Source organism: Mustela putorius, unplaced genomic scaffold (genome assembly GCF_011764305.1).
Source record: "Mustela putorius furo isolate JIRA1106 unplaced genomic scaffold, ASM1176430v1.1 tig00000127_pilon_pilon_pilon, whole genome shotgun sequence".
In the NCBI taxonomy this organism is placed as follows: Eukaryota; Metazoa; Chordata; class Mammalia; order Carnivora; family Mustelidae; genus Mustela; species Mustela putorius.
The window spans coordinates 14,638,670-14,665,226 of NW_025421288.1; the positions used below are offsets into that span (position 1 = coordinate 14,638,670).

General features: G+C 63.5%; 1 protein-coding gene across 6 annotated transcripts in view; it reads left to right on the forward strand.

The window, feature by feature from the left end:
• NADSYN1 (NAD synthetase 1) overlaps positions 1 to 24,549 on the forward strand; it is a 32,852-nt gene extending 8,303 nt beyond the window's left edge. For 3 of the 6 annotated variants that reach the window (XM_045066370.1, XM_045066376.1, XM_013059970.2), the window contains 16 exons: positions 3,241 to 3,292; positions 6,067 to 6,155; positions 6,272 to 6,389; positions 7,041 to 7,172; positions 9,874 to 9,948; positions 10,603 to 10,727; positions 11,238 to 11,286; positions 11,657 to 11,759; positions 12,162 to 12,330; positions 12,688 to 12,823; positions 13,454 to 13,560; positions 19,044 to 19,175; positions 19,667 to 19,736; positions 22,547 to 22,675; positions 23,112 to 23,288; positions 24,306 to 24,549. In XM_045066370.1, coding sequence (XP_044922305.1) covers positions 3,241 to 3,292; positions 6,067 to 6,155; positions 6,272 to 6,389; positions 7,041 to 7,172; positions 9,874 to 9,948; positions 10,603 to 10,727; positions 11,238 to 11,286; positions 11,657 to 11,759; positions 12,162 to 12,330; positions 12,688 to 12,823; positions 13,454 to 13,560; positions 19,044 to 19,175; positions 19,667 to 19,736; positions 22,547 to 22,675; positions 23,112 to 23,288; positions 24,306 to 24,356 — 1,714 coding nt within the window. In that variant the 3' untranslated portion in view covers positions 24,357 to 24,549. The other 3 variants (XR_006602354.1, XM_045066382.1, XM_045066377.1) reach the window with 3 other exon arrangements.
• The last annotated feature ends 2,008 nt before the right edge of the window (positions 24,550 to 26,557 follow it).

The window sequence follows — 26,557 nt, forward strand, 5'->3', positions numbered from 1 at the left end:
CTTGGTGTGGGTCTTTGGGCCCTTGTGTGAGGCCCTCTGTGGCCCTGTGACCCTTGGCTTCCAGAAAGGTCATCCTTTCTGGGCGAGTTTCTGTTCTCGGCTCTGTTTCTGGAACATCTCTTGATTGGGGATCCGATTTCCTGGGCCATCTTCTCTGGTGGTCTTAGCTCTGCTTTTTCACACTCCAGAAGATTCCATCCCCCGACCCTCCATCTCTGCCGGAATCCGCACGTGGCCATCTTCTGAGAGCTCTCGTTTTCTCGTGCTTGCTTAGGTCAAGCACGAGCCTCTCGGAGGGCTTGTTTGCGGCTCTTACAGAGCAGGCGTCTCTGGTGGTGGGAGGTCGAACCCCGCCTCTGCCACCCGGCCGGGCCCCTTGGGGCCAGGAAAGCGACCTGACCTCTGTGCACCTTGGGGCCCACCATGGCGGTGACACCGCAGGGCTGTGGTTGCGGGGCTGACGCGAGTCGGTGTGTGACGCGAGTCGTGTGTGACGCGCTGCGTGCAGCGAGCGGCCGGCGTCAGTGTGGCCTGTCCCTGTCCTCCTGGTCTCCTTAGCTCTGAGAAGGGCGCCGGCAGGTGGAGGGGACCCAGCAGTGTTTGCCGAATGCCCGAAGGTTGCTGCTCGGGTGTATAAGGGACACCCGAATCAATAGAAAACAGAAAAAGTTCTCAATCCGAGAAACTCAGACGGGCAACTACAGGTACAAAGAACAACGGTGAGATTTGACAGACGCGAGGAGCGGGCGAGCCGGTGCCGGAGAGTGCGAGCTGCGGCCGGTGCGAGCCGGCGGCACCGTTGGGGCACACCAGGTCCCCGCGAGGGCACCAGACCAAGGGCGACTTTACAGAACAGTTGCGCATGGCCTTGTGGGGTGGGGCAGCGCCTGCCCCCCCCCCCCCCGCCCCGTGCTGTGAACCTGTGGGCACCTCGCGGGGATGAGGCAGGACGCCCGCGGGGAGCCGCAGGCTGGGGACAGCGGGGACCGTGTGAGGCACGTCGAGGCCGGGAGCAGGTGCACCGGCCGGCGGCCGTCAAGGCGCACAGCTGTCGGCAGGGCCGTGCCTCGCGGGCAGAGCTTCCAGCTGCCGGGCTCCTCCTGCCCGCCCCGTGTGCACCCGGCAGTGTTGACATGACCGTCGGGACTTTAATTTTTTTTAAAGATTTATTTGTTTATTTGAGAGAGAGCGACAGAGCACGAGCTGGGGACGGGCAGGGGACAAGCAGGCTCCCCGCTGAGCAGGGAGCCCCATGCGGGACTCGATCCCAGGGCCCTGAGACCATGACTTGAGCCGAAGCAGACGCTTCACCCGCTGAGCCCCCGGGGCCCCTGCTGTCGGGGCTGTGATCTGGGGAATATTTTCTGTCTCCGCTCTCGGATGCTTTCGTTCTGTTGTCTTCGCCGTCGGGCGCCACGAGTCCGGGTCTTCAGCCCTCTCTCCGCCCACGTACCTGTGTTTTCTCTTGGGGCCTCATTCCTCTAACCCCGTCCTCTGTGCTGTGCCCGGCCGGAGACTCTGTTCTTCAGATCTGTGCAGGTCCCAGTTTTTCAGATCCTTTTCATCGCGCACAGGCTCTCCTGTCTCCCACCGTCTGATCATCTCTTCTCTGAGATCTGTTCCTGGGGCGTGTTGTCTCTGGATTTCCTGGGAGTCTGGTGTCGCACGTCCCCGTCATGTGGACGTGTGGGTCTCGTGGCGGCTCCTCCAGACGGGCGCTCGCGTGGTGACGCCCGTGGCGGGGTCGCGGCCGACGCTGAGCTAGAGTCGCCGCTGTCCCGTCGGCACCGTTGAAACGACAGAGGTTTTTACCCACGGGCGCCGCGCCAAAATGGCCTCGATGGTGGGGCACGTCCCTGTGTCCCTACCATAGTGATGACCGCGTGACCGCTTCAGGCCTGGGAAAATGAGAAAAAATGATCCAGTTCTTGACTGCAGAGAATTTGAGAATCGACTCGTTTTCGTTATGTTCTCGGTTGTGCCCCCAGATTTAAGCGGGGTGAGGCAGGCGTCACTGGGGCTCTGTAGCTGTTCCGGGCAGAGAAGGCTCATGGCGCCAAGACGGGTTTCTTGGCAGGAGTCCACAGCTAGGTTTCTCCAGAGGGTGTTGGCTGGGAGGAAAGGGTATCCAGCCAGAGAAGGGCATAGGCTGTGCAGAGGGGTCAGGTGTGGGGTCGGTGGGAGGAGGTCGGGCCAGCCTGAGCCAAGGTCCGGATGACGGGCTACCGTGCAGGGCCCGTACTCGTGATGTCTGCTCTGGGTGAAGCCCGGCGAGTTTCACCGGCCAGGTACAAGGTGATCGCTGGCCTTGGAGCAGAGACTGAGCGCAGCAGTGACCGCATACCGTCTCCTGGTGGTTTGCTTTGGTCTCGTCCTCAGTGGGTCCTGGTGGGGGTGGCGGGGAAGGAGGGGAACTGTGGGGTGGGGGGACTCGTCCCTTTAATGAGCGTTTTGACGCAGTGACATCGCCATCAGCAGACTTGCCCGCGGTGGGTAGAGCGCTCGCTGTGGGACGGCAGGGTGTCTCGGAGGTCAGCAGGGCCGCGTGCCCCGTCCTTAGCGCAGGACAGAAGGCAGCACCCTCCCATTTCCCAGCTTTATAACCGACTTAAGTAAAAGCTGCTGCCGCCATCCCAGGTTCTCGTGAATTCTCAGAGAGAAGAAATCTACGTAACTCCGGGTCTTTGTGGTGCGTCTTGTAACAGCCCGTTTGGGGTTGGATTTGTGAACTAGATTTTACATTCCAGCTCTCCGCGTAGCCCTTGGGGAGGCCTGTCACCCAAGTTCTGTGTTAGACTGTCCGTCTCGTCCCGCTGGGAGACCGTCCGGTCTTCTCGGTGATGGCGGGTTCGCGGTCGTGTTGGCTAATGCCGTGTGCTGTTCTGGGCTCAGAGACCCATCAGGACGTCCGGCTGGATTTCTCCTGGGGGAAGCGTGACGGCTCTGCAGGGACGGCTGTGACATGTGTCTCAGGAGCGCTGGACCGCAAGGCGTGGGGAAGCCAAGTCGGTCGGAGCCCCCGGGCACCGTGGTGTTCGCGAGGAGAACGCACCGGACTTTCCTGTTTCACCCTACGTGCTTCTCTTCCCCCGAGGGGGACGGTTAAGGCGCGTGCGCAGCTGACCGCCCTCCACCAAGCCATGGGTTCGAAGCTCGGGGCCGGTGTTTGTTCATGCTGGGATGCTGTCCTCTTGCTTTCTGAGATGCTGGTCCTCAGGTCTGTGGTGCTTCCCTCCGCAGGCAGACAGAGGAGTATTTTCTGCCCCGGATGATACAGGATGTGACGCAGCAGGTGAGTGTGACTGGATCTCATTTTCCAGCCAGATGTCCCTGTTCTGGGCTAACGCACACCGCGTGGGGCAGGACCCTCACCCGCCCTGACGGGGGGAGGAACAAAGCCAAACACGGGGAGAGATTCCTGTACGAGCAGGAAGGCTGGAGCCCCGGGGGTGCTGGGCGTCTCCTTTCTCCCACCTCAGTGCTGCTCTGCCCGTTCGGGCCTCCCCCTCTCCTCCAGCTCACCCGCCAGGGTACCAGGGGAGCCGGAGTGCCAGGGGAGCTGGGGCAGGGGTCCCCACCCCACCTCAGTGGGCTCCTTCTTGCTGGGGCTGCTGCCTGGGTCAAGGGACCACCCAAGCAGCCAACTTTGGGGTTGGGGAAGGAGGCTTCTAATTGCAAAACTCAAGGAAGACTTTCCAAGGCTGCCTGCTCAGTGTGTGACGACCCAGCATCTGGCATCTGTCGTGTCTTTTGGACGTGGCTGGCCTGGCCTTCCGAGCTGGGATCGTCCGGTCTGATCCGGGGGCTGCGTCCACCCTCTTCCCACGGGAAGCCGCTGGGGTCACGGCTGGAACCCTGCTCTGTCCGCTTCGCACAGGTGGTCGGAAGTTGGGACACAGGGTCCTGCGGGGGCCCCGCCTTCTCGGGGCTCTGCCTGCCAGCCCGTTCCGCTTGCCGGGGTATCCCTGGGCTCTGGCTGCCATAGGACAGCACCCAGACTGAGGGGACGGTGCTGAATGACAGATGCTTGCCTCTCGGCCCTGGAGGCCGATGCGCGGGAGGTGGGGCAGGCAGGGTGGGTCCCCCCAAGGCCTCTCTCCTTGTGTGTGGACGGCCGTGCTCTCCCTGGGTCCTCACGGCGTCATCCCTCGTGCGTGTCTGTGTCCTGATTCCTTCTTCCTTGAGGACCCTGGTCACCCTGGATCAGGGCCACCCCGGTGACCTCATGTTACCTTAACCACGTCCTCCAAGGCCCCGCTCCAGACACGGTCAGGTTCTGAAGTGGTGGTGGGGGCAGCGCTCCAATAGGCACAGGTCAGCTTGTGACACAGAGTTCTCTGTCCCCCGATGGCTACACTCCAGGTGGCTCACGGCCATGCACGGACTCCCTCCAGCGGACGGCTTAGCCGGGATTCATCAGGGTCTCAGGCACGGGCTTGAGCCAGAGCAGGGCCCCTCCCCCAATTCCCACGAGGCTCCGCCCCGTTGGCCACTTTGCATCAGTGGCTTCCTCTGCCTTGTCCCTGGAGGACAGCAGACAGTGGCCGCCCTGGCCCCCAGATGGACGTTACCTCCACCCGGGAGCCAGACTACGCCTCTGGCACAGGCTTTGATTTGGGAGCGAGGCCCTTCCAGGGGTCCGCTTGGGCTCAGTGCCTTCTGCATGGACAGTGGGGGACAGGCGTGGCTGAGGTGATGGCAGGTCTGGTCACCTCCCAAGTGACCTGGACACTCCTCTGACCCTGAACTGCGGCAGTGAGCACATTCTAAAGTCATCGTGACCCAGAACAGACTCCGTGGGTGTCTGTGTCTGAAACGGGCGTGTCTACTGCAGTCCTGACCGTGGGATGCTCCCATTTCATTCTCGTGGGATCCTGGTGTATCCTGAAATCCAGGATCTGCCACTGGAAGGGTTTTGCGGGGTAGCTGCTTGACGGTGGTTCCCTGAGTTGGCTTCAGTAACTGTGGGTTAAGGTCGAGGGATGTGTCCAGGAAGAGGGTGAGGACTGCCCAGGACCTGCTCTGCGTGGACCGTTCAGGCCCCTGGAGGAGGGATAGTCCGTGAGCCTGGCTTTGGCTACAGCTGTGTGGTTCATCAGCCTGTTGCTCTGACCCTGGCCTTCTCATGATGGGGTGTGGATTGCAGCCGTGCCCACGTGCTCACGTTTGCCACGTGGCCGTCGTGCAGGGGCACGGTGGTCCCACAGCAGCCAGCGGGGCTCCTGGGTGAGGGCTCTCCTCACAGCCACAGTGAACAGTGACCTAGTCCGTCCGTGGCAGGAGGCATCAGAGAAGAAAGGGCCAGGTTTACACTGTGGCTCTTCCGTGGGCAGCATGGGTGTCTCGCACACACGCACACGCACAGATCAGGGAGCTCGGCCAGGTGTTCTAGGATGTGCTCCAGGCCTCGGGATCATTTCTTGGCTGAGCAAAGTAACACCTCTTCTGTAACTTAGGGATTATGGGTGGTGGCCAAGCTGGACCCGTGCCAGCATGTAGCAGTGGCGTTGGCATGGCCTGTCAGCATGTGGGGGGCTCAGGGCCTCCACACCCCGCCCGGTATCCCAGGGGGGACTCTGCGCCTTCCTGGGGAGCTCCTGCCATGTGTGGTTGGTGAACGTGGCTCTTGGTGACAGACACGCTGGCATCCGGCCCTGCCCCTTGGGCTCTGGGCGATCTTTCTCAGGTTTCTTGAATGAGCCTCGGGTCCTTCTGGGCACAGGGGTAGGACCACCGGGTCAGGCCAGCAAAAGCGTGGGTGACGCAGAAAGGTGCACGGTGCCACGGCTCACGTAGAGTGGCCCTTGCTAAATGAGACCCTTTATTCTTAATAACGAGGATGACTGTGGGAGTTTGTGCCGACGGAAGCTTCAAGTGCAGAGGGACACAGTGAGCCCCGCAGCCACGCAGAGCACAGCCCCCAGCTAGTGAGATGCCCGCTGGTGCCAGGGCGCGTGGGCTGGGGGTGCTCCACACTGGGATGGGGAGGAAAAGGTGGTGAGGTCAGGACTCAGCCCGGATGGGACACGGCCAAGGGGTCTCATGGGCCCTGTCCTCTGGCTGCAGGAGACCGTGCCCTTTGGAGACGCGGTGCTGGCCACCCGGGACACCTGCATCGGGAGCGAGATCTGTGAGGAGCTCTGGACGCCCCGCAGGTCAGACCCGGCCCCGCGTGCGGCAGCCCTGGCGGCGTGGCCTGGGGACCTTGGGGCTGGGGAGGGCGGGGTGGGTGTGCAGCCCGTCTCTTCCTGTCAACCGCCTCTGCCCGCAGCCCACACGTGGACATGGGCCTGGACGGCGTGGAGATCTTCACCAATGCTTCGGGCAGCCACCACGTGCTGCGCAAAGCCCACACCAGGGTTGATCTGGTGACCACGGCCACCGCCAAGGTAGGCATAGGCCGCGATGCCGGGGTGTGCGCACGGTGGGCCGGTGCTGCGTCCCCCATGCCTGAGCACCTGGAGCCCAGGTGGACAAGGCCTGTGTGGCAGGTGCCGGTGCCCGTGGTTATGGCCAGGGCTCAGCAACTGTGCACGGACTCCTCTCCTGGGGCCCCACCCGCCTGCCCTCATTAAACCCCGGCAACCGGCGAGGCAGGCGCTGCTGTCCCCGCTCCCTGGAGCAGGACACCTGGCTTATGGTGTCCAGCGGCCACAGGCTCACTCCCCCGCATCCGGGCCTGTCCCCAGGGTCGTGGTGCTGGCTGCAGGAGTGCCGCGGGCTCGTTGGCGCTGAGCCAGAGCACGGGGAGTGCCCTCAAGGTGGCCTCTCTCATTGGGCAGCATGGCACAATCACGGGAGAGGCTTGGGGTCAGCGAAGCCAGCCTGGGGTCTCGGCTTTGCCGTGAGGAGTTTGTCCTTCCTGGACTCCCACCTCCTCCGGTCACATGAGGGCCCTGGGGGGCTGGGGGCTAGGGGTGGCGACGGGCATTGGAAGGGCCACAGTGTGCGTGTGGTTTCCCTGCAGGGGTGCGCTCGCTGGTGTGGCGGGAGGGCTGAGCACAGGGAGGTGAGGTCCTGCAGCCGTGTGTGTTCTCCAGAATGGTGGGATCTACTTGCTGGCCAACCAGAAGGGCTGTGACGGGGACCGGCTGTACTACGACGGCTGCGCCCTCATCGCCATGAACGGCTGCATTTTCGCACAGGGGTCCCAGTTCTCCCTGGACGACGTGGTAAGCAAGCTCGTGTGTGCCCCTGGGGGTGACCGCACTGGGGCGGGGGGCGGCTGTGCTGACAGCAGAGTGGAAGCTGGGGCCCCAGGGAGGGTGTGGAACCAGAGCCTCCTCGGGAATAAGCAGGCGTCAGTCCTGGTCCCCGCAGCGAGGGGGGTCGTTGGCGGGGGGTCCTCGTCCGCTGGAGCACGGGGGAGCTCGGCAGGGAGCTCGAGACCCGCTCACTGTTCCCGACGTGGCCAGGCACGCGTGTGTCTGTGCTAGCTGTAGGCCCGATGCCGCCCAGCCCCCACGTCTCCGTGCCCCCACGTCCCCCTGCCCCCACGTCCTGGGAGCCCCGATGCTCCGCCGGGGGGGCCTGTCACCAAGGGGCCGTGTGGCCTCACTGGACTCAGCAGCAGGCGGTGGGCGGGCGCGTCTGCACGGAGCCCTGGGTGCACTCAGAGGGGCGTCACCGCAGTCCGGGCTGGGTCAGGGACCAGGGAGGGGCGAGCCAAGGGGGCCTGTACGGAGCTGGTAGACACTCGCCCTCCTCCAGAGGACGTGGGTCTGGGCGCCATCTGTCCCGCTAGCCCATCTGGCCACGTTGGACGTGAATGTCCTTTGCAGTGGAGGCGGCTGAGAGAAAGTCCTTGTGGAGAACTGTTTGCTCTTGGTTTTGTTTTGGTTTTTTGCTTTTAAATTCCAAACAAAAGGAAATGGCTATTATTGCCAGAAACGAACACAAGTGTGGGTCCCGCCGCAGGCCCGGAACGTCAGCCCCGGCTTCCCGGCGGGCCCTCCCACGGCATCTGCCATCTTCAGTCGGAAGCCACCTGCCTGTGGGGACGGGGGAGGCGCTGATTCACAGGCAGGGGCGGCAGCGCGAGCTCAGTCACCGCGGAAACTCCCGCAGCCCTGCCGGAGCTCACATCGGGGAGGTGACGTCTGGTGCCTCCGCGGCCTTGCTGGGGTTGTGGGCCGGGCAGTGGTTATAAAACCGCTCTGGGTTTCGGAGCGGAGCCAGCGAGTTCCACGATGCCTTCTGGCGGGGGCAGGGCGGGAGTTCGGCAGCAGGACGGTCCCTGCCTCCCAGCTGACCCTCGGGCCGCGCTTGCTGTGTGACACTGTCCCCCAAGGCCTGCAGGTGTCTGCACTGGTCACAGTGGAGACGGGAGGGTTTGACAGAAAGGCCAAGTTCTTGCAGAAGGCAGTGCGTCGTCTTCTGTCCCGCCGGAGTGCCCAGCTGTCTTCAGGCCAGGTCGACGCGGCCAAGACGCTGGGCCACACAGCAGAGCCGCAGGACCTGACCCAGGACTGACTGGCCTTGTGTGTGTGTGTGGGGGGGGGGTGTCACCTGCACCAGGAACACCAGGTGTGCGTGTCCCTGCAGGCTCTGGGCCTCAGCCAGGCCTCACGGGTGGACCCTGGGGACCCTGTGTTTTAAGCACACGCCCAGCTGACTCGTAAGCGCTCAAGAACCCAAGGGCTTGCCTCCTGTCTCCCCATGGGGGCTCTCGGGCTGGAATTCTCTGATTCTGTACAAGCCTGCAGGGAGAGAGGGCATCTTGGGCCAAAGGCCGTGCCGTCCTGCCACTTCCTCCGTGGCCACCAAAATGATCAGAAGAAATTGTGTGGCACCCGTCATCGCACAGAGCGGCAGAGCTGCTGCCCCCTCCCCAGGACGTGCGTCTCGGGCTCGTCCGAACCTCATGGGCTGGGTGGCTCCTTGGACGCCTCCCTCAGGCATTTCTGTGGACGCTGACCCGTCCTGGGGAAGGTGGAGTGGAGGCTTTTTCTCACAAAAACGTTCACATCATCTGGCCTCTCTCTGTTTTCTGTGGCCTCACACTTCCCTTGGCTTTGTCCTGTGGAGAGCCCGGTGGCTTTGGTGGCCCATCACTTTGGGAAATGACAGGGAGACCGAAGGACACATGCGCTCCATTTTCTCTTTCTGTCTGTGGGTGTGTCCAGCTGGGGTCAGGCCCGCTGTTGACGGTGGCAGCTGCCCACAGGCCCGTTCGCTCGAGCGTGGGGGCCACAGCCCCCGTGTCGTGCAGCGCACAGGACCGGCTCTCGCGCCCCAACTTGCCTGTCACCTGTAGTGACAACGTTCTAGTGACGCACTCTGACAAGGAGGTGTTTTTCACAAAGAAAACACAAATGAATCAAAACCTCTTTTTTTTTTTTTTGCTGTTTTTTGAAATTTTATTTTTTTTCTGTTTTGTGTATTTTTGTATTCTTAACACGCCTGTCTCATCTGGGTTTGGGGGCAGGGACGCGTCACCACGATCACACAGGCAGCACCTGCCGTCCTCCGGCCTGGCGTCCTCTGTGTGGGCTTGGATCTGGGGTTGCCTCTCCTGGGCGCCGGGCGGCGGCAGCAACAGCCGTCTCCTCTCCGCGCAGCCCGTGGGAAGCAGGGAAGGAACCCTTGCTCCTGAGCATCTCAGCAGTCTGTGGCAGATGTGGCAGACGTGGCCCTGCGCCGGGACTGAGGCACTGCTGCCGTGTGTCTGAGTTCCCTGGTGGCCACAGTGAGAGGGAAGGGTGTCGGGTCAGCTGCAGCACCGGCTGTGCCCTCTCCCTGGGCCCCCGGGAACGTCCCTGCCTTGGAAGGTGTGACTCTCGTGTGCGATGTGGCACACCTGTGACCGCGGCCACATCTGCCGCGCGAGTTGGGGGAGCGGGAATCACGTTTCCTCTCTGACCCCTTCTCCAGGAGGTCCTCGTCGCCACGTTGGATTTGGAGGACGTCCGAAGCCACAGGGCAGAGATTTCATCTCGAAACCTGGCGGTGAGTTCACGGAGGCCCACGGGTGCTCCGCAGTGCCCCAGAGACTCTTCCTGAGCACGTGGCCGAGCTGTCGTGGCCGCGCCACACCATGCTGCGGGGGTTTTTGGCACGTTCACAGGGAGGCACGGCCCTCGACTTGGCACAGCAGCGCGAACAAACCTGGAGCCGAGAGGCTCCCTCTGAGCCCCCTCCGCCCCGCACAGCCACCACCTGCTTTCGGCCTCTGGGTCTGCCCGTCGTGGGCGTGGCACGGGCATGGGCTCGCGTCTGGCTTGTGTGGCGGAGCAGCACGTCCAGAGAATGTGTCCGCGGTGATGGCCAGCCCCTGCGGAGGGCACGTGGCCTGTGTTGCCTTCTGTCTGATGAACGGACGCTCCGCGAACGTGTACGGGTTTCTGCGCGAGCGGCTTCTCTTGGGCCTGCGCTCGGGGGCTGCTGGGCCGCGCGGTCACTCCGTGCCTTCGTCTTTGAGGGATTTCCAGACTGTCCACAGCAGCGGCCCCTCGACACACGAGGGTCCCAATGCTGGTTGGTCCCGACCGCTTCCAACTCCAGCCGTCCCCCTGGGAGCGAAGGCTCGGCCGAGATCCGACACGCACTCCCGCAGCCCTGGCGCCGCGCCGGCGTCACGTTGTCGTGGCTGTCCCTCCGCAGGCCAGCAAGGTGAGCCCCTACCCCCGTGTGAAGGTGGACTTCGCCCTCTCGTGCCGCGAGGACCTGCTGGAGCCGCCGTCGGAGCCCATCGAGTGGACGTACCATAGTCCCGAGGAGGAGATCAGGTGGGCCGCCCGTGCGAGCCCAGGCAGGGGTGCTGGTCCCGGGGCGCCCCCTTTACCCACTGTAGTGGTTTGCCCCCTGCGGGGGGGCGGGGGCCAGAGCCGTATGGGCAGCTGGTTCCCAGACCGTGCCTGGGGGACCGCTCCGCGAGGAGGCCAGGTGGCAACGGGGTGGAGGGGTTGAGGGCACAGCCAGGCAGCCTGGCTTCCTCGCCCAGCCGGGCGCTTCCTTGTGCCGGGGCCTTGGGCACGGATGCCCTGCCTGGCCTTTCCTTCTTGTGTCTCAGTTTTTCTGTTTGAAAACGGGGCCAAAAGATAATCACCTACTTCCCAGGGCGGTTTGGAGGCAAAAAATGTGTTAATTCCCACGAAGTGCTTATCACAGAGACTTGGTGAACCGGGAGCCCCTCCCCCGGCAGTTCTCCCGGCGCTGCTCCTACCTTGGCACATGGCCCAGGTGAACTGCCGACCGGGTCAGCGGCTCCCGACCTCACGCGCCCCCTTGCTCCGCAGCCTCGGACCCGCATGCTGGCTCTGGGACTTTCTGAGACGCAGCGGACAGGTTAGCTTTCCCGTGTTCGTGTCTGCGTCCGGCAGCCTGGGACTTCTGCGCTCCCCACTGCCTCTGTCAGCGGCTTAGTCTGTGTGAGGCAAAGGCCAGGGGGCTCGTGGAGGTTTGGTTCCATCTCGGGGTCCTGTCTGGTGACACCAAGTGTGGCAGGACAGCATCTCCAAGTGGTTTGTGGGTCCGCCGTCTGCCTGTGGAGGACGAGTCGTATGTGCCTGTCACACAGAGGTCTCTTCCCTCTAGAAGATCCGTCTGAAACGTGCACCTTTCTGCCCCCGCATCTGTGGGTGGAATGAGGCTAAATTCGGGGTGCGCTGCTCCGCCAAGGCTCTGCTCACCCCTGCCTGTGGTTGGCCCGTTCCAGGCCGGGTTCTTCTTGCCCCTGAGTGGTGGGGTGGACAGCGCGGCCACCGCCTGCCTCGTCTACTCCATGTGCCGCCAGGTCTGCGAGGCCGTGAAGCAGGGAAGTAGGTAGCGTCCTGTGGCCCGAGCGAGGCTCCGGGGTGGGGACTGGGCTGAGGGGGACCTCAGTCCCGGCCATCGCGGGTGAAGGGGGCTCTGCAGACGTGCTCAGGTGGGGACAGCAGGCCATTAGGCCCCTCCCTGGGGCTCGGGCCCGTGTGGCCGTGGCCATCAAGCCCGCTGTTGCTGCTGGGCACTGGCCGTGTGGCCTGGGCCTTGGGCTCAGGCAGACCCAGGTCGAGATCCTCCCCGTGCACCCTGCATCGACTGTCCCCTTAATATGCACACCGGAAACACGAGGGGGAAGCTCCACCTGGGGAGACGTTGCCAGGGCGAAGGGAGACACTGGGCTCTGAGCCTGCGCAATGGGGGCCGCCACCCGCTTCCCATCGTCTGATGGCTTTCAGACCAGGAAGTGCTGGCTGACGTCCGGACCATCGTGGACGAGCTCAGCTACACCCCCCAGGACCCCCAGGACCTCTGCGGGCGTGTGCTGACCACCTGCTACATGGCCAGCGAGAACTCGTCGCAGGAGACGTGTGGCAGAGCCAGGGAGCTGGCCCAGCAGATCGGCAGGTACAGGAGGCGGCGGGCTTGGGGTGGGGGCTCTAGGGCAGGACCAGTGCCGCTGGAAGCTTCGCCCAAGCCCTCACTCCTGGCTAGACGCGCCTCCGGGCTTGAGCAGGTTCCTAGGGCCTCCCGTGAGCCAGGGCTTAGGGAGACTATTCCAGATCCCCCGACCCTCGCCGTGTCCGACCGCACCCCTGCTTCCCGTCGTGCCTGCGTGTGTGCGCCGGCGCATTCTGGGACTGGATGCAGCCCCGAGAGCTCGCCCGCTGTGCACTTTCACGTGGCTGGACAGTGAATCCGGGGTTGTGTGTGTGTTACGTGTGCGCACACACACCCCACGCACACCTGCCCTTTCCCTGGCAGCCACCACATCGGTCTCAACATCGAGCCCGCGGTGACGGCCGTCGTGGGCATCTTTAGCCTGGTGACGGGTCGAAGGCCTCTGTTCGCGGCTCACGGCGGGAGCAGCAGGGAGAACCTGGCCCTGCAGAACGTGCAGGTGAGCCTCCGGCCAATGCTTGTCCCCACACGGGAGCCGCGGGGAGCACGGGGACTCGGGCACCAGGCAGAGGGCGCGCCTGCCCCCGTGTGTGCGCGTGCGAGAGCAGGAGGCTGCAGCATTGTCTGTGAGGGCTGCCTGGATGGACGCATGTACGTGCGTGTGCGTGTGCGCGAGTGCACAAGCATGAGACGTGACGCGCACGTGTGTGAGTTTCCTGCATCTCCAGGGAGTGGCTCCCCGTGTCCCTCCCGGGCTGCTTCGGGGGGGCCCGGCCGGCCGGTTGGTGGAGGGTCCCTGGGCTCCAGCTGCTGCGCTCTGTCCCTTCCTCCTGGCCACAGCGGCCTTCCCTCCGCCTAAAATGCCGGCTGTGAAGGGGGTGCGACAGGGGGCCCATCTGCCCCGAGCACTCTTGGCCCCCGGCTCGGGCTCCGGCTCCGTCCGACTCGCCCGTCGCGCCTGCGTGAGTGATGTGGCGGCGGTCAGGCCCGGGGGACTCTGCTTCCTCTGCACGCTAGAAAGCGTCTACACTACTTGGGGCCTCTTTCCCTGGAGCTGTCCGGGGCGGGGGGAGCCAGTGTGCCCCCGCCATGTCCAGCACAGGGTGACATTTCCCGCCGTGTCCCCCAGGCTCGGCTAAGGATGGTCGTGGCGTATCTGTTCGCTCAGCTGAGCCTCTGGGCCCGGGGCGCTTGCGGAGGACTGCTGGTGCTCGGATCGGCCAACGTGGACGAGAGGTGCGTGCGCCCGACTCCCGAGGGCCCCGGATTTCCGAGGGTGCGCGCTCCCCGAGACGGTGTTTCCAGGCCCCTGCCCGTTCTCACGGTCTGTGAGACGCATGCTGTGGGGGTCACGTCACCCCACGGCACAGGCCACGTCTGGTGCCCGCGGGACGTCATTGCTCCAGAGCTTCCCGATGACTCAGGTGGAGACAGGTCCACACCTGGCTCCTGCCCCCGGCCCGGCCCTGCCCCCGGCCTGGGGCCCTTCGCTCTGGGTCTGGAACCCGTCTCCCCACCCACCTCGCTGGGCCTCACCCGTCTCTTTCCCTGGGCAGTTCCAGCATGTTCTAGGTCCTTGCTCTGGGTCCAGTTCTCACTCCCGAGCAGATAGCTCGTCTCTGACGGGGACGTGACAGACTTCCTCGTATTGTTTGCTGCTCAGAAACACTCAGAGTCTCCCTGCTGTTCTTCACACCAATTTCAGCTGAGTCTTGGTGTGCGCGGCGGAGGCCGGCAGCACCTCTCCAGCCTCGTCTCTCCGCTTCTCTTCGGCGGGGCCTTGCTCGGGTGTTCTCACTGCTCCTTGTTAGCAGAGGATGCCAGGAGCTTCCTCTGTCATTTATTCGTCTGTTCCTCTGTGTGTCAGTCCATCTGTCCATCGGCCCACCCATCCGTCCGTCCATCCATCTGTCCGTTCCTCCATCCGTCCATCCATCTGTCCGTTCCTCCATCCGTCCATCTGCCCATCTGTCCATCAGTCTGTCCACTCACCTGTTCATCTGTCCATCTTCCGATCTGTGGCGTGACAGTCTTAAATCTTCCTACGTCCTTGGATGTCCGCAGATGTGTTCTCTGTTAAACACTACTTTGGACTCTTGGATCCTGTTTCCCTAATTACGACAGATTGAGGCTAGCACCCTCTAGCTGGTAAGAAATATTCTCACCATTCTCAGGCACATTTTGTCAGTTTTCATTGCTTTTCTGTTACCATCAGTGCTCCTGTCAGGAAGTGATGTTTCAGGAGGGGTGGACAGCTGGTGCAGGTCCTGAACCCCGCGGAGTGGGGACTGGTGGCGTGTTCTGCTCTGTTGGCCTTTGCACGTGGGTTTGACTTGTCACCGCTGATACGGTGCCGCTGCTGTAATGATTTTATTGCACGTTCCCTATCACAACGCTTACCGTTGTCTTCTGGGATTTAATATCAAAGCAAACAATAGTGATTTCTTTCTGGCGGGGAGCGGGCTTCTGGGGGCTTAAAGGTTCTCCATGGGGCCTATGTACATATTTATCTGTTTTCATCACTTTTTGCTGCCAGGCCTCTTATGGATCATAGAAGTCTGTCTACAGCCGCAGAAGTGTTTCAGTTGTCCTTCCTCTGTCCCCCGGACAGCTGTCCCTCACTGGGTCTCCATCTAGGATCTCCCTGTAGCTCGCATCCTGGGGGAACCTCCGGTCTGCAGTCTCTGCTGTGTTGGTTCTCCGTTAAATGTGACTTTTCATCCTAACTTCGGTTCCATTACGTTCCGATTTGCTCACTCTTTGAGGAATTGATAAAACGTGGGTCACGTGTCAGGTGGTCTTCTTGGTGCCGTGAACAAAACAGAAAAGTATTTCCCGTTTTACTCTAGCGGAAGGAGGCAGGTAATAGGAAAACTAACCGTGTGTGTAGGAAGTGGAAAGTCTATAGAGAAAACCAGGGTAGGCATGGGCGGAGTTTGGGAATTTGGGCTTCTAAGCAGGGTGGCCAGGGAAGGCTTCTCAGAATTTGGTTTATAAAGGAGGAAGGGAAATGCAGTCAGGAGAACGGCCTGTGCAAATGTCCTGTGGTGAGAGCCCACCAGGACAGAGAGCAGTTGTCACTTCTCTGCACAGCCCGTCTTGTCTGAGGGAGGTACCCGGAGCTCAGTTGGGGCAGGTTGGAGAGTGGCAGGTGAGGGGAGCGGGGGTCAGCTCTTTCTAGAAGTTTCACACTGCCAGGGAGAGGAGGTGTGGGTTGGTAGCTGGCAGGAGCAGTGAGACGGGGAGGGTGTTTTCTCAAGGTACAGTGAGAAGGTCTAGCATGTACCATGAGAGGTCTAGCAGGGAGGGAACAGAGTGGCTGGTGAGGAAGGGGAACGCGGTGGGCAGCTGTTCCGTGTCACGAGGAGATGAGAGCAGGCGGCCGAGTGGGGGCTGGCTTTGCCGGGAGCCTGGCTTGTGTGTCCACAGAGCAACAGAAGGCCGCAGAGAAGGTGGCACAGCCAGGGTGGCATAGGGTCAGGGCCATGACCTTCCTTGGCGAGACAGGAGGCGGTCACCAGCTGAGAGAGGGCGCAGGACAGGCGTCGGGTGTTGGAGGGGAGTGGTGAGAAGCGAGCGAGACAGGTCGGGGAGCCAGGCCAGGAGCCCCCGTGCCAAGGCCGCACCAGAGGTGGGGTCATGCTCTCACGCCGCCGTGCCCAGCTGCATCCTCGTGTGGAGCGGGGGGCCAGGCGACGGTGGCAGAGAGGGACGGGGGAGCCGGGGAGCCACAAGGTGATGAGGGGTGAGCACGAGGCAGAGGACAGGTGACCCGCAGACTCCGGGTCCTGGTGCCGTGAGCTGCCAGCCCCGTGCCCTGTGCTCGCTGGGGGACAGACGGAGCCTCGGGTGCAACTCATGCCGTGGTCGAGTCCAGCCAAGGACGCACAGCAGAAGGCACACGGGGAAAACCAGGCCCAGGTTTCCAGATTGTCTCCCGGGCAGCGTTCCTGACGGGCGTCCTTCCCCAGCAACACCCGACAGGGGGGTGTGTCAGAGGCTCAGTGCCCGGGGCTTGTTCCCAGGGCTGGTCCCACGGGCACCTTCTCTGGCACGAACTAAGCTTCCGCTCCCAGGAGAGCAGTGGGCAGCGCACACCAGTGTTTGAGCAAAGAAGTTCCAAACAGGGAGACCCTGTTTCTTGTTAGGGGACAGGTGGGGACACTCCCCAGACCTGGGTGCCAGCCGGGTCCGATGGTGCAAGCAGGCCCCCCTCGCCAGGACGCAGTGCGCACGCTCCTCCGCACAGAGCATGGCCCACAGGAGGCACTGAGGTCTCTAGGGGCTTCTGTCCCCCATGCAGGAGGCTGCGGGGAGGTCAGGGCCCTGGTGGGCCAGCGGCCGAGTGGAAGTGATGGATGAGTGCACAAGAGCGGCTGGGGGAGCCCCGAGGCCTCACCGGGAGGGTGGTCTGCCCTGTTGGAGGTGCCCATGGGTCGGGGATGCACGGGCACTGTAGGTGCGCCTCCTGTCTCCGGTTCCTGCGGCCTGGTGGGGTGGGGCTGGCGGCCAGGCGGGCTGGGCTCCTGGTGTGTTTTGGCATCAGAGGGGAGCCGACAGGATTTGCTGGTGGACCAGACATGTGGGGGGGGGGACGCCCTCGCCGATCGGAGCCCCTGGAGGCTGGACCAGCATTTGGCGCAGGAAGTGGGTGGGGAGGTCAGGGTCCTGTGTAGGGAGTGTCGGCTTTGACACCTCCAGACGCCCCCGTGGACGTGTGTGGTGGGCAGTAAGGTGGAGACTCTGGAGTCCAGGGGCGAGCCGCACCCCCAATCTGGAAGCCTGTAGACGGCAAAATGCTGCTTAAGGTACGGGGGCAGCTGGGCCCTGGGGCTGAGTGTTGATGGAGAAGGGAGTGGGGGGGCAGATCCCCCGTACAAGGGGGAGCAGCCCGCCGGGCCGCAGAACCAAGAGGTCGGGCGTCCAGAGTGGGCGGAGGGGCTACTCTGCTTGTTGCTTGGGTGTGGGGAGGCCAGGGCAGGGAGCTGGCCCCGAAGGCTTGAGCCTGAGCAGGAGGGGAGCGGGTGCGGCCCCAGCAGGTGTGGCCCCAGGGCAGGGAGCATGGGCCGGGGAGAGCGGGAAGGCAGGGCCGTAGGGCGGTACCTAGGCTCACGAGCGGGCAAGGGTTGGTCGTTGGAGCCTGTGAACCCGCCTGTTAGTGGACTGTCGCGGGTGCCACAGCGGGACAGCGAGCTGGGGTGAGAGCCCGGCCCCCCGGGGCAGCAGCCGGCCGTCAGCGCGCCCCGCTCCATCCCTGGCGAGGCCCCTCCCTGGCCCGCAGATGCGCCTCCTCCCGGTGCCCTCACGCGGCAGCCTGGGAGAAGCCTGACGTCCCTCCTGGTGAGGACGCCGGGCCTTGGGGGTCAGGGCCTCGCCCTCGTGACCTCCATTAGCCACGTGACCTCCTGAGGACCCACGTCCAGATGGTCACACTGAGGGGCTGTGACTTTGCGGGGACCCCAGACATTCAGCCCAGGACAGGGCCTCCTTGAGCAAAGCCGTCCTGAGGTCCAGCCTGTGCGCCAACGGGACTTACCTCCAGGCTTTCGTGCTGACCCAGAGCCTGGCCCTGAGGGGTCTCCCCCGCAGGGTCTGTCCCCAACATGGTCATCTCCCAGTGCGTCTCGGGGCGGACGGCCAGAGGCATGTGGTGGAACAGAGCCCGTTGTCCCTTCGGCCAGAAGACCCTGTCCCCACTCAGCCACCCCTTCAACAGGACAGGGAGCACCTCGGGGTCCGGGGGAGCCCCATTCAAGGAGGCACCAGGTTTTACCCGCCCGTCTGCTTGGTGCCCTGGGGCTCTTACGCCCGAGGCCCTGCTCTCCGGGAGGAGAGAGCTGGGTCTTTCTCTTGAGCAGCAGGAGAGGGTCAGATGTGTGGGTGGAGGGACCCCGTGCTCGGGGACAGCTGTGTTTGCAGCCAGCCCGGATGCGGGACAGTCAGGCGGAGCCGTCTGCTGTGTCCGTGCTGGAGTCGAACTGGGAGCTCGGGCGATACAGGCAGAGGCCAGGCCCGGAAGGCCACCAGCAAGGGGGTTCGGGGGCGTGTGGCGGGTTAGGAAACACTTTGTGGGGTGGGGGTAGGGGCGGTGGGGGCGCTGGGGAGAGGGTGGAGACCTGCCGTCCGGAGGTGCCTACAGAGGGAGGCGTCCGCTGGAGGGCACGGCTGACTAGGAGCCCCTGGGTCAAGCCCACCGTGCCCTCTCGCCGATCCACGGGGCCCAGGATCACTGCGAATCTCACGGGGCTAAACTCAGGGTATTGGGAGGGCAGCGTCTCCACCTTCCTCGCGGCTCCCGGCTCGGCCCCACCCCAGACCTGGTTCTGGGCAGAGGAGGAGGGTGTGTTTCGGGATTACCCTGCCCCCACAGGAGGTATCTGAGGGGGCGGGGGCTGCTGGCAGGGTGGAGAGCCAGCCAGGCCCCCACGGGCTCCTAAGGACTCAGCCCTCAGCACCTCCCCACACCCTCCCGTTCTGCCGCCCGCCCTTCAGTCGCGCTGCTCCCAGCGGGGGGGGTCGGGGGGCAGGCCCGTCTCCGGCCCCCACGCCCTCTCGGGGCTGCTGAGTACTGCCCTGCGGTCATCTGCTGGCTCTGCCCATTTGCGGACGGCTCTGAGCGGCCGAGCTCTGGCGCTGGGCGTGGACGAGCGGCCGGGGCCCAGGCAGGATCTGTGGCCCCTCAGGTCAGCCCCGTGGAAACCCTGTGCTCACTCCCGCAGCCTCCTCGGCTACCTGACCAAGTACGACTGCTCCAGTGCAGACATCAACCCCATCGGTGGCATCAGCAAGACAGACCTGAAGGCCTTTGTCCAGTTCTGCATGGAACGCTTCCAGCTTCCCGCCCTGCAGGGGTGAGTGCCTCCCGCGTGACGTGGCTGTGCCCCCCCATCACCCCATGCTGCAGCTCCCTCCTGCCTGATGGAAACAGCTCCGCCCTTCAGTGGGCATGTGGGGTCTTATGACCAGGTGGCCCCCGGGGACACTGGGCCATGTCTGGAGACCTTGTTGGTGATGGCGGCCGAATGCCCCTGGCACCTAGTGGGAAGGTGCCCCCTGGACAGCCCCGCAAGGACGCATGACCTGCCCTGAATGTGGACGGTGCTTGGGCGGAGAAGCCCCATGGGGTAGCCTCTGCCAGCGGCTCCTGCCCCAGGTCGTGAAGCCCCCCGACATCCACGTCCGTCTTCCCAGGAAAGCCCAGCCCAACCAGCCCACTCAGGGTCGACAGGGGAGTTGCAGGAGGCTGGCCCTTGAGCGTGCGGCAGTTGGTGTGGGGGTCACCTCCCCGTGCCCACAAGCACTGTGGCAGCCGTGATGACTGACCTGTGTGTCTTGGCCGCAGCATCCTGGCAGCACCGGCCACCGCAGAGCTGGAGCCCTTGACTGACGGCCAGGTGTCCCAGACAGACGAGGTAGTGCTGGCAGCTCTGTCCCCGCTCCCCGTGTCCCTGCGTCCTCGAGTCCGAGCTGGGCTCCCCCACTGCCTCCTTACCGCCCCAAGCGACCAGGGAGCCCAGCTCGGTGCCTGTCCCGCTGCTGCCTTGACATTTCGGTCCGGCCTTCTTGAGGCTGATGCGCCGGAGGAGGGGAGAGTGGGGAAGGTCTCCCGCAGCTGGGAGGGGTGCGAGCTCAGAACCGTTCTTGTCCAGTCGAAGCTGGCCTGAGAGCCAGGAGGGGCAGTCGGGGCCATCAGCAGCGGGGTGCCGCTTCCGTGGCCCTGGGCCATTGCAGAGTCAGTCACAACCGACCGTCCTGCCGCCAGCACCTGTGGCCACTGAGACTTACCTGTGCTCCGCCCGAGAGTTTGTCGTGTGACTCGCATTTTGAAGTCCGTGACCTGGTTGGTTTGTCTTAGTGTGCGGTGTGAGTAAGGGATCACACTGGACCGTCTGGCACCAGCGGCGTTTGCTGCCGGGACGGTCTTTCTCCCGCAAGCGTCTCGGCATCCGGGTGGAAATCAGGGGTGTGTGTGTGGATCCAATTCCAGACTCCGCTGACCCGCGGGTCTGTCCCCCCCAGGGCCGCACCCCCTGGGCCACTGCAGCTTGGTAGGAAGTTCTGAAGTTGGCATTGGGGGTTCTCCCGTTTCGTCCCTCTCTTTCAATGTATTCCGGCTGCTCTGGGCCCCCTGGACGCCCGTTTGAGTGTCGTCTTCTGCCGCACACGCGGCGTCAGCGTGGCTCTCCACGGCAGGCATAACAAGAGCACAGCTGGGCTTGGCGGGTGTCGCCCCCGGAGAACGCGGCGTCTGAGGCCTGGTGTGACCAGTCTCCCTCCTCACTCTGGGCTTCTTACGGCCTCAGTGTCTCGCAGTTTAGAGCGTGAACGTGCACTTGTCTCGTTATTCGTTTCTAAGCACGTTTTCTCCTTTGTCCTCCCGTGAACGGAATTGTTTTCGGGGTTTCCTGAGCCGCTGGCTCATCTCCGGAGTCGGGAAGCACCTGACGTCCTGCCGCCCTTTTCCATCTTCTCTTTCTCGTCTCCTACCGTGTGCTGGACGGTCAGCTCGCACTTCTCCCTCTGGGGCACGAGGAGCGAAGTGAGGGCTTCTCTCCGAATAAATCCCCCTCACTGCCACGCCCCTGCGCCCCAGACGCCGTGCCTCGTCGTCGTTTTCGTGCACCTCCGGGCCAGGTCTGATTTCCCTCGTGGCTTCTTCCCACCTGTTGGCTACTCGAGAGTGTGCAGTTGGAGTTCCGCGTATTCGGGGGTTTCTGCGCTTTCCGTGGGTCCCCAAGTCTGTTGCCCTTTTCCTCTACGGTTGGGAAGCAGGCTTTTCCAGCGCGCTGAAGTTCATAGAGGCCGGTTTTATGGCCTGGCATCTGGTCTGTCCTGGAGAACGTCCCGTGTGCCTCGAGGAGAACGTGTGCTCTGCGGTCGTGGGCAGAATGTTCTAGAGAGGTCACTCGGGGCTCGTTGGTTTGTAGGGTTTGAGTTTTCCGTCCCCTTGTTGGTTTTCCGGTTCAGTTCTGTGCATCACTGAAAAGGGTGTTAAAGCTTCCAAGTGTTACTGTTGAATCTAGAGAATTCAAGTGTCACACTGGAAGACATTCACGCAGGAGTGGGCGCTGAAGGAGGTCCCTGGCGGGACCCACTGGGCCCTGGGGCTCGGCATGGAGCTGGCTGGTCCCACTATCTGTGTGAGTCTCTGGGACAGATGAGTGGGAGATAACCATGAGGGCCCCGGGTGTCTTTTGGTATTGCCCACACATGGACCTGGGTGCCCCGAAGGTGACTGTGTCCCTCTGATGGGGGCAGGACAGGCCTCCCGAAGGAGGTGACATTGGAGCTGGGGCCCGAGGAAGACTAGGTGGGCGGTGGGGAGCAGGAAGGAGGGGCTGGTCACTGGGGGTCCTGGAGACCCTGGATGAAGGTGAGGTCTGTCCTGCTGTTCTCCGGAAAGACCAGTGCCACCGTCGGTCTGTCGTCAGCTCTGGTTGTATATTCTGGGGCACAGTGGGAGTTGAGAGGGGATTCGAGCAAATACTCGGAAACGCAAGAGGGGTTTATGTGAGCCTCCGTGGAGGCTGGCTCTTTCGAACCGTGCTAGGGGCGTCCCGTGGCCGGCATGACCCAGGAGTCTGTGCTGAGCCGTCCATCCTTAGGGACAGCAGGATCCCCGAGGCAGGGCGCAGGGCTGGTTGGGCTGCCCTGCCTGACCTTGGTCCTGGCATCAGCCTCCTGGGGCTGCTGGAGCCAAACCCCCAGGCCAGCAGATTAAACGACGGACCCTCTCATTGTGCTGGAGGCCGAAATCAGATCATCCGCAGGCCCTGCTCCCTGCTGGGACACTCCAAGGGGGTCCTTGGTCCAGCCCCCGGGGCTTCCTGGGCCGCGGCCACACCCCCATTCGGTCTTCACGCGGCTTCTGCCCGTCATCCCGCTCCATCTCGTACAAAGGCTCCCGCGCCCAGGGCCAGCTCATCTCAAGCTCCTTTACTCTGGTGCATCTACAAAAACCTTTATTTTCCCAGATAAACCCACAGTTTGTAGGTTCTGGGGCATGGAGCGTGGACAGAGCTCAGTCCCTCAGCCCTCAGAACCAGGCCGGCCCTTTCTCCAAACGCCGGCTCCATGGCACCGGGCGGTGAGGGGGAGTGAGACCGCACGTCTGCTCGTGGCCCCGTGGGGACCCTCCCCTCCCGCTGGCCCCAGGCCCACCGGCCGCAGGGACCCCAAGCTCGCCTCCAGCACCAGCCCACTGCCTCTCCCTCCTCGGCAGGACGACATGGGCATGACGTACGCGGAGCTGTCCGTCTACGGCCGCCTCCGGAAGGTGGCCAAGGCCGGGCCCTACAGCATGTTCTGCAGACTCGTCACCATGTGGAAGGACGTGTGCTCCCCGCGGCAGGTACGGCACGCACGTCCGTCCGCTGAGGGAGCCACAGACTCGGTCCCCACGGGCATGGTCTGGCTGGGGGCAGCGAGTCGGCCTGCGTGGCCTGAAATGGTGGCGCTCTGTCGCCTGGGATGCCAGCGCCCAGATGTCAGGTCCTCTGCGTGGGACCACTGCCCGCTGTCTGGCTCACGCGGTGCTCCCCACGGAATCGCCTGGAATCCTCTCGCCACATGTCTTCCCGTGTGCCCTGCTCAGCTCCACGGACGCAGCATCCTGGGGCCACCTGGGACAGCCCCCGAGCCCCCTGGGACGGGGACATTTGTCTGCGGCTGCCGGGGGGTGGCTGGCACGCAGGGGGCACTAGTGTGTGCGGTGTGGGGTGAGCAGGGGTCCCGGCCTGGGTCCCTGCGCCCCGCGACCCGCGGCCCCGTCTGTCCTCGCCCACCAGGTGGCTGACAGGGTGAGGCGCTTCTTCTCCAAGTACGCGGCTAACAGACACAAGATGACCACGCTGACGCCCGCATACCACGCGGAGAGCTACAGCCCCGACGACAACAGGTTTGACCTGCGGCCGTTCCTGTACCGCGCCGGCTGGCCCTGGCAGTTCCGGTGCGTGGAGGATGCGGTGAGTTGGAGCAGGTGCTTCCCCACATCTGGCGTCCATCCCGGAGACGCTGGCCAGCTCCCACTGAGGGCTGGGAAGCTTTCTGTGGGCGGCAGTGTCGTGACTGTCCTCGTGTCCACCACGGGACACGCGTCGGGCGTGTGCTGTGCCTGCCGTGCTACTCACAGGAGCAGCCATGGGGACAGGGGGCCTCGCTGTCGCTTCCAGACAGCGCTGGCATCCGGCCGGGCTCACGTCTTGTAAGCTGCCCTGCCTCGCCTCTTCTGGTTAGTAATTATGTGGCGAAGGGGGATTAGTAAGACCAGCCTACAAGGCAAGGCCCACCTGCCCTTTCCAAGCCCAGTGCTGGAGTCCGGTGCCCGTGGGCTGCACCCCCGGTACAGGTAGTGTAGCCCATGGGCTGGAAAGGGAGGCTGGCCTGCGGGGAGCCCCGATACCCTGACCACGATGAGCTGAGGCGAGGGCCGTGTTGCGCCAGCGATCACAATGGACTCAGTGGACGCAGCGTCTACCTGGGGATCGAGGGAGGCGTCTGCGTAGGCGATGTGGATCCAGAGGAGTCACCCCAAGTCAGACTCATGTGCAGCCCGCAGTTCTCAGGGGCGGGGTCACGCCAGGGGACAGCAGGCCGTGTCTGGAGATGTTCCTGGGGGTCATGCTGGGGGGTTGTCTGTGTCACTGGCTTCTGGTGGGCAGAGTACGGGGACGCCACTGGCTTCCAGAAGTGCCCAGGATGGCCCCGATGGGTTCCCCCAAATCAGGAATGGGGTTCAGAGGCCGTGCAGGTGTCGACCCCTCCGAAGACACACGTGGGCAGAGATACAGTCCACTGTGGTCTCGTGGGGCAGGGACCGTCGCCCAGACTCGTCCCGCGCACGTGCTCCGTGTCCTTCCCGCATCGTCACGGATCGTGGGCACGGCTCATGGCTGCTTGTCCAGTCCCGTGACCGCCACCCTGATTCAGGGTGAACTGCTGGGTTTTAATCCCGTAGACACTCACGTGACCTTTCCTTCTAGGTTGTCCAGCTTGAGAGCAGAGGCCAGCAGGACCTGGACGGGGTGGACTGACACGGCTCCTGCCCAGAGGGCCCCTCCCGCGAGCCTGCCGTGTGCTACCCGGGCCTCACTGGGGACCGTGGGTGGGGCCCAGCCACCCAACCTGGAAGACCACACCAGCCTCTTTTTCCTATCTCACGGGAGAGGGATCTGTCCGTTCTGGTGCCTTACAGAAAGGATCCAATAAAGAGAATGTGGTTTCTGGGAGCAGACTCTGTGTATGGGGAGGGACGAAGAGCCCGCCCTCGTCCGTCCCCTCCAAGTCCCCCTCGGTTCCCCGAATCCTCTCTCTGGGAAGAGAGGATCTGGGGCTCCCCTAAGCCCCAGGGGATCACAGCCTCCCTGCTGCCGAGTGAAGCTGAGATGGGGGGGGCCACACACGCTGTCCCCCCCAGTGCTGGGGAGGGGGCAGTCAGGGGTCTCTGCTGCTCTCCCTGCCCAGTAGCCTTCCCTAAGAAAAGGAGAGGAACTTACTGGTTAACATGGAAGATAGTACAGGGCTCTGACTGGCTTCAGGTCTGGCTGGATCCAGGGGATGCCCGTGTCCTTAGAACTTGGGCCTCTCCTCCCCCTGCCTTGCTCGGCTCCTCTGCCTCTACTGGCTCCCTTCCTGATCCACATCAGGGCCCTATGGCCTTCGCCTTGCCAAGTCCCTGGTTTGAATCCAGCAAGAAATCAGTGCCTGTGTCTTCTTGCTGGGTCATAACGCCCATCCCTGAACCAGTGAGCTGCAGACCAGGGGCCCACAACAGTGGACCAGGAGGGTTTGAGAGGCAGGAAGAGCAGATGGTGAGTCCCTAAGCAACACACAGCCCTCCCGCACGCCCTGGTCCAGGCCTGGCCTCTGAGAGGGCTCCACCATCCTGTCCCAGGCGGACTCTCCTCAGGGGGCAGCCACAGGCTCTGGGCTGGCGAAGCCTGTGCTCCGCCTTCCCGTCAGCTTCCCACAGTGACAGCAAGGCCCCCGCAACACGAATCCGGCTACACCCGAGATGTGGGCCCAAGCAGAGGGAGGGACACGCTTCTCTCCTTCCCCAAAGGCTGACCCACAGATGGTGTCCGTCCCTGGAGTCCAGGACCGCCCCCCCCCCCAGGCCAGGAGCAAAACCACTTCTCATCCCCCAGCCCCAGAGGCCTGTTACTTCCCGACCCAAGCCACACTGAAGATGGCCTTTTCCGCAGGAAGCAAAGCTATTTTACTGCTCTTTCCCAAAAAGCTGTAGCCCCAGAGAACCCCAGAAGCCCGTTGCTGTGGTCTGAATGTCTGAGTACCCCCAATACCAGGGGTTGAAATGCTGACCCCAAGGTGACGGCGTGAGGAGGTGGGGCCTCAGGGGGGCGGCCCCCAGGAGCGGGCTTCATGGCCTATTAAAGAGGCCCCAGAGGGCCCCACCTGAGCACGCCAGCACCCCGGTCTTCCCCTGCCCAGCCACAGACCCCCGACTCATTCCCAGTGCTTCTGAGACACTGCCAGGGCCCTTTCCTAAAGCCAAGAAGCAGTTGACTCTTGGAGGAGAATTTGATTCCCCACCTGTGGGCCCAGAGATGAAGACCCAACAGTCCCAGCTGCTCTGTGAGCTGATGTGGCCCTGGGGTCCCAGGGCGGTCCTTCTCTAAGGATGGTTTCTGGACGTGCCAGAGGTGCTGGCCCTGACCCTGTTGGCAGCCCCCCAGCTTTGGGCCTGCCGGGTTCATGACAGGTGAGATCCAGGAGATATGAGCATGGGGTCCAGCAGCTGGACACGGAGGAACAGCAGCAGGCCGGACATGCCCATGACCGAGAGGAGGACCATCCACACGCTGGCGATGGTGACAATTGCAGAGCAGAAACCAGCCGTCTGGAGGGACGGTGGACGGCAGGCGTAGCCTCGCGGAATATGCATCCAAAAGGTCAGGAGCCAGAGGAAGATGCTCGCTATGGCTGGTGCTTGGGACAAGGGCACTGGTACCAGCTAGGGAAGAGGACAGACAGACAATGCTGGAAGCTGATGGCCGTCACAATACCCAGCCAGTGAAACAGGAGAAGCTCAGCGTCCTACAGATCCTGGAGGGACAAGAGCAGCGCCGGCGGGAAGGCCTGCGGATCCGTCGCACGCGGAACACAGTCTGCAAGCCCGGATGCACGGGGTCCACCGTGGAGAGACTGAGGTTGTAGACACAGAAGGAGTTTTTCCTGACGGACAAACAGACAAGCCAGATGACGATTCAGTTTC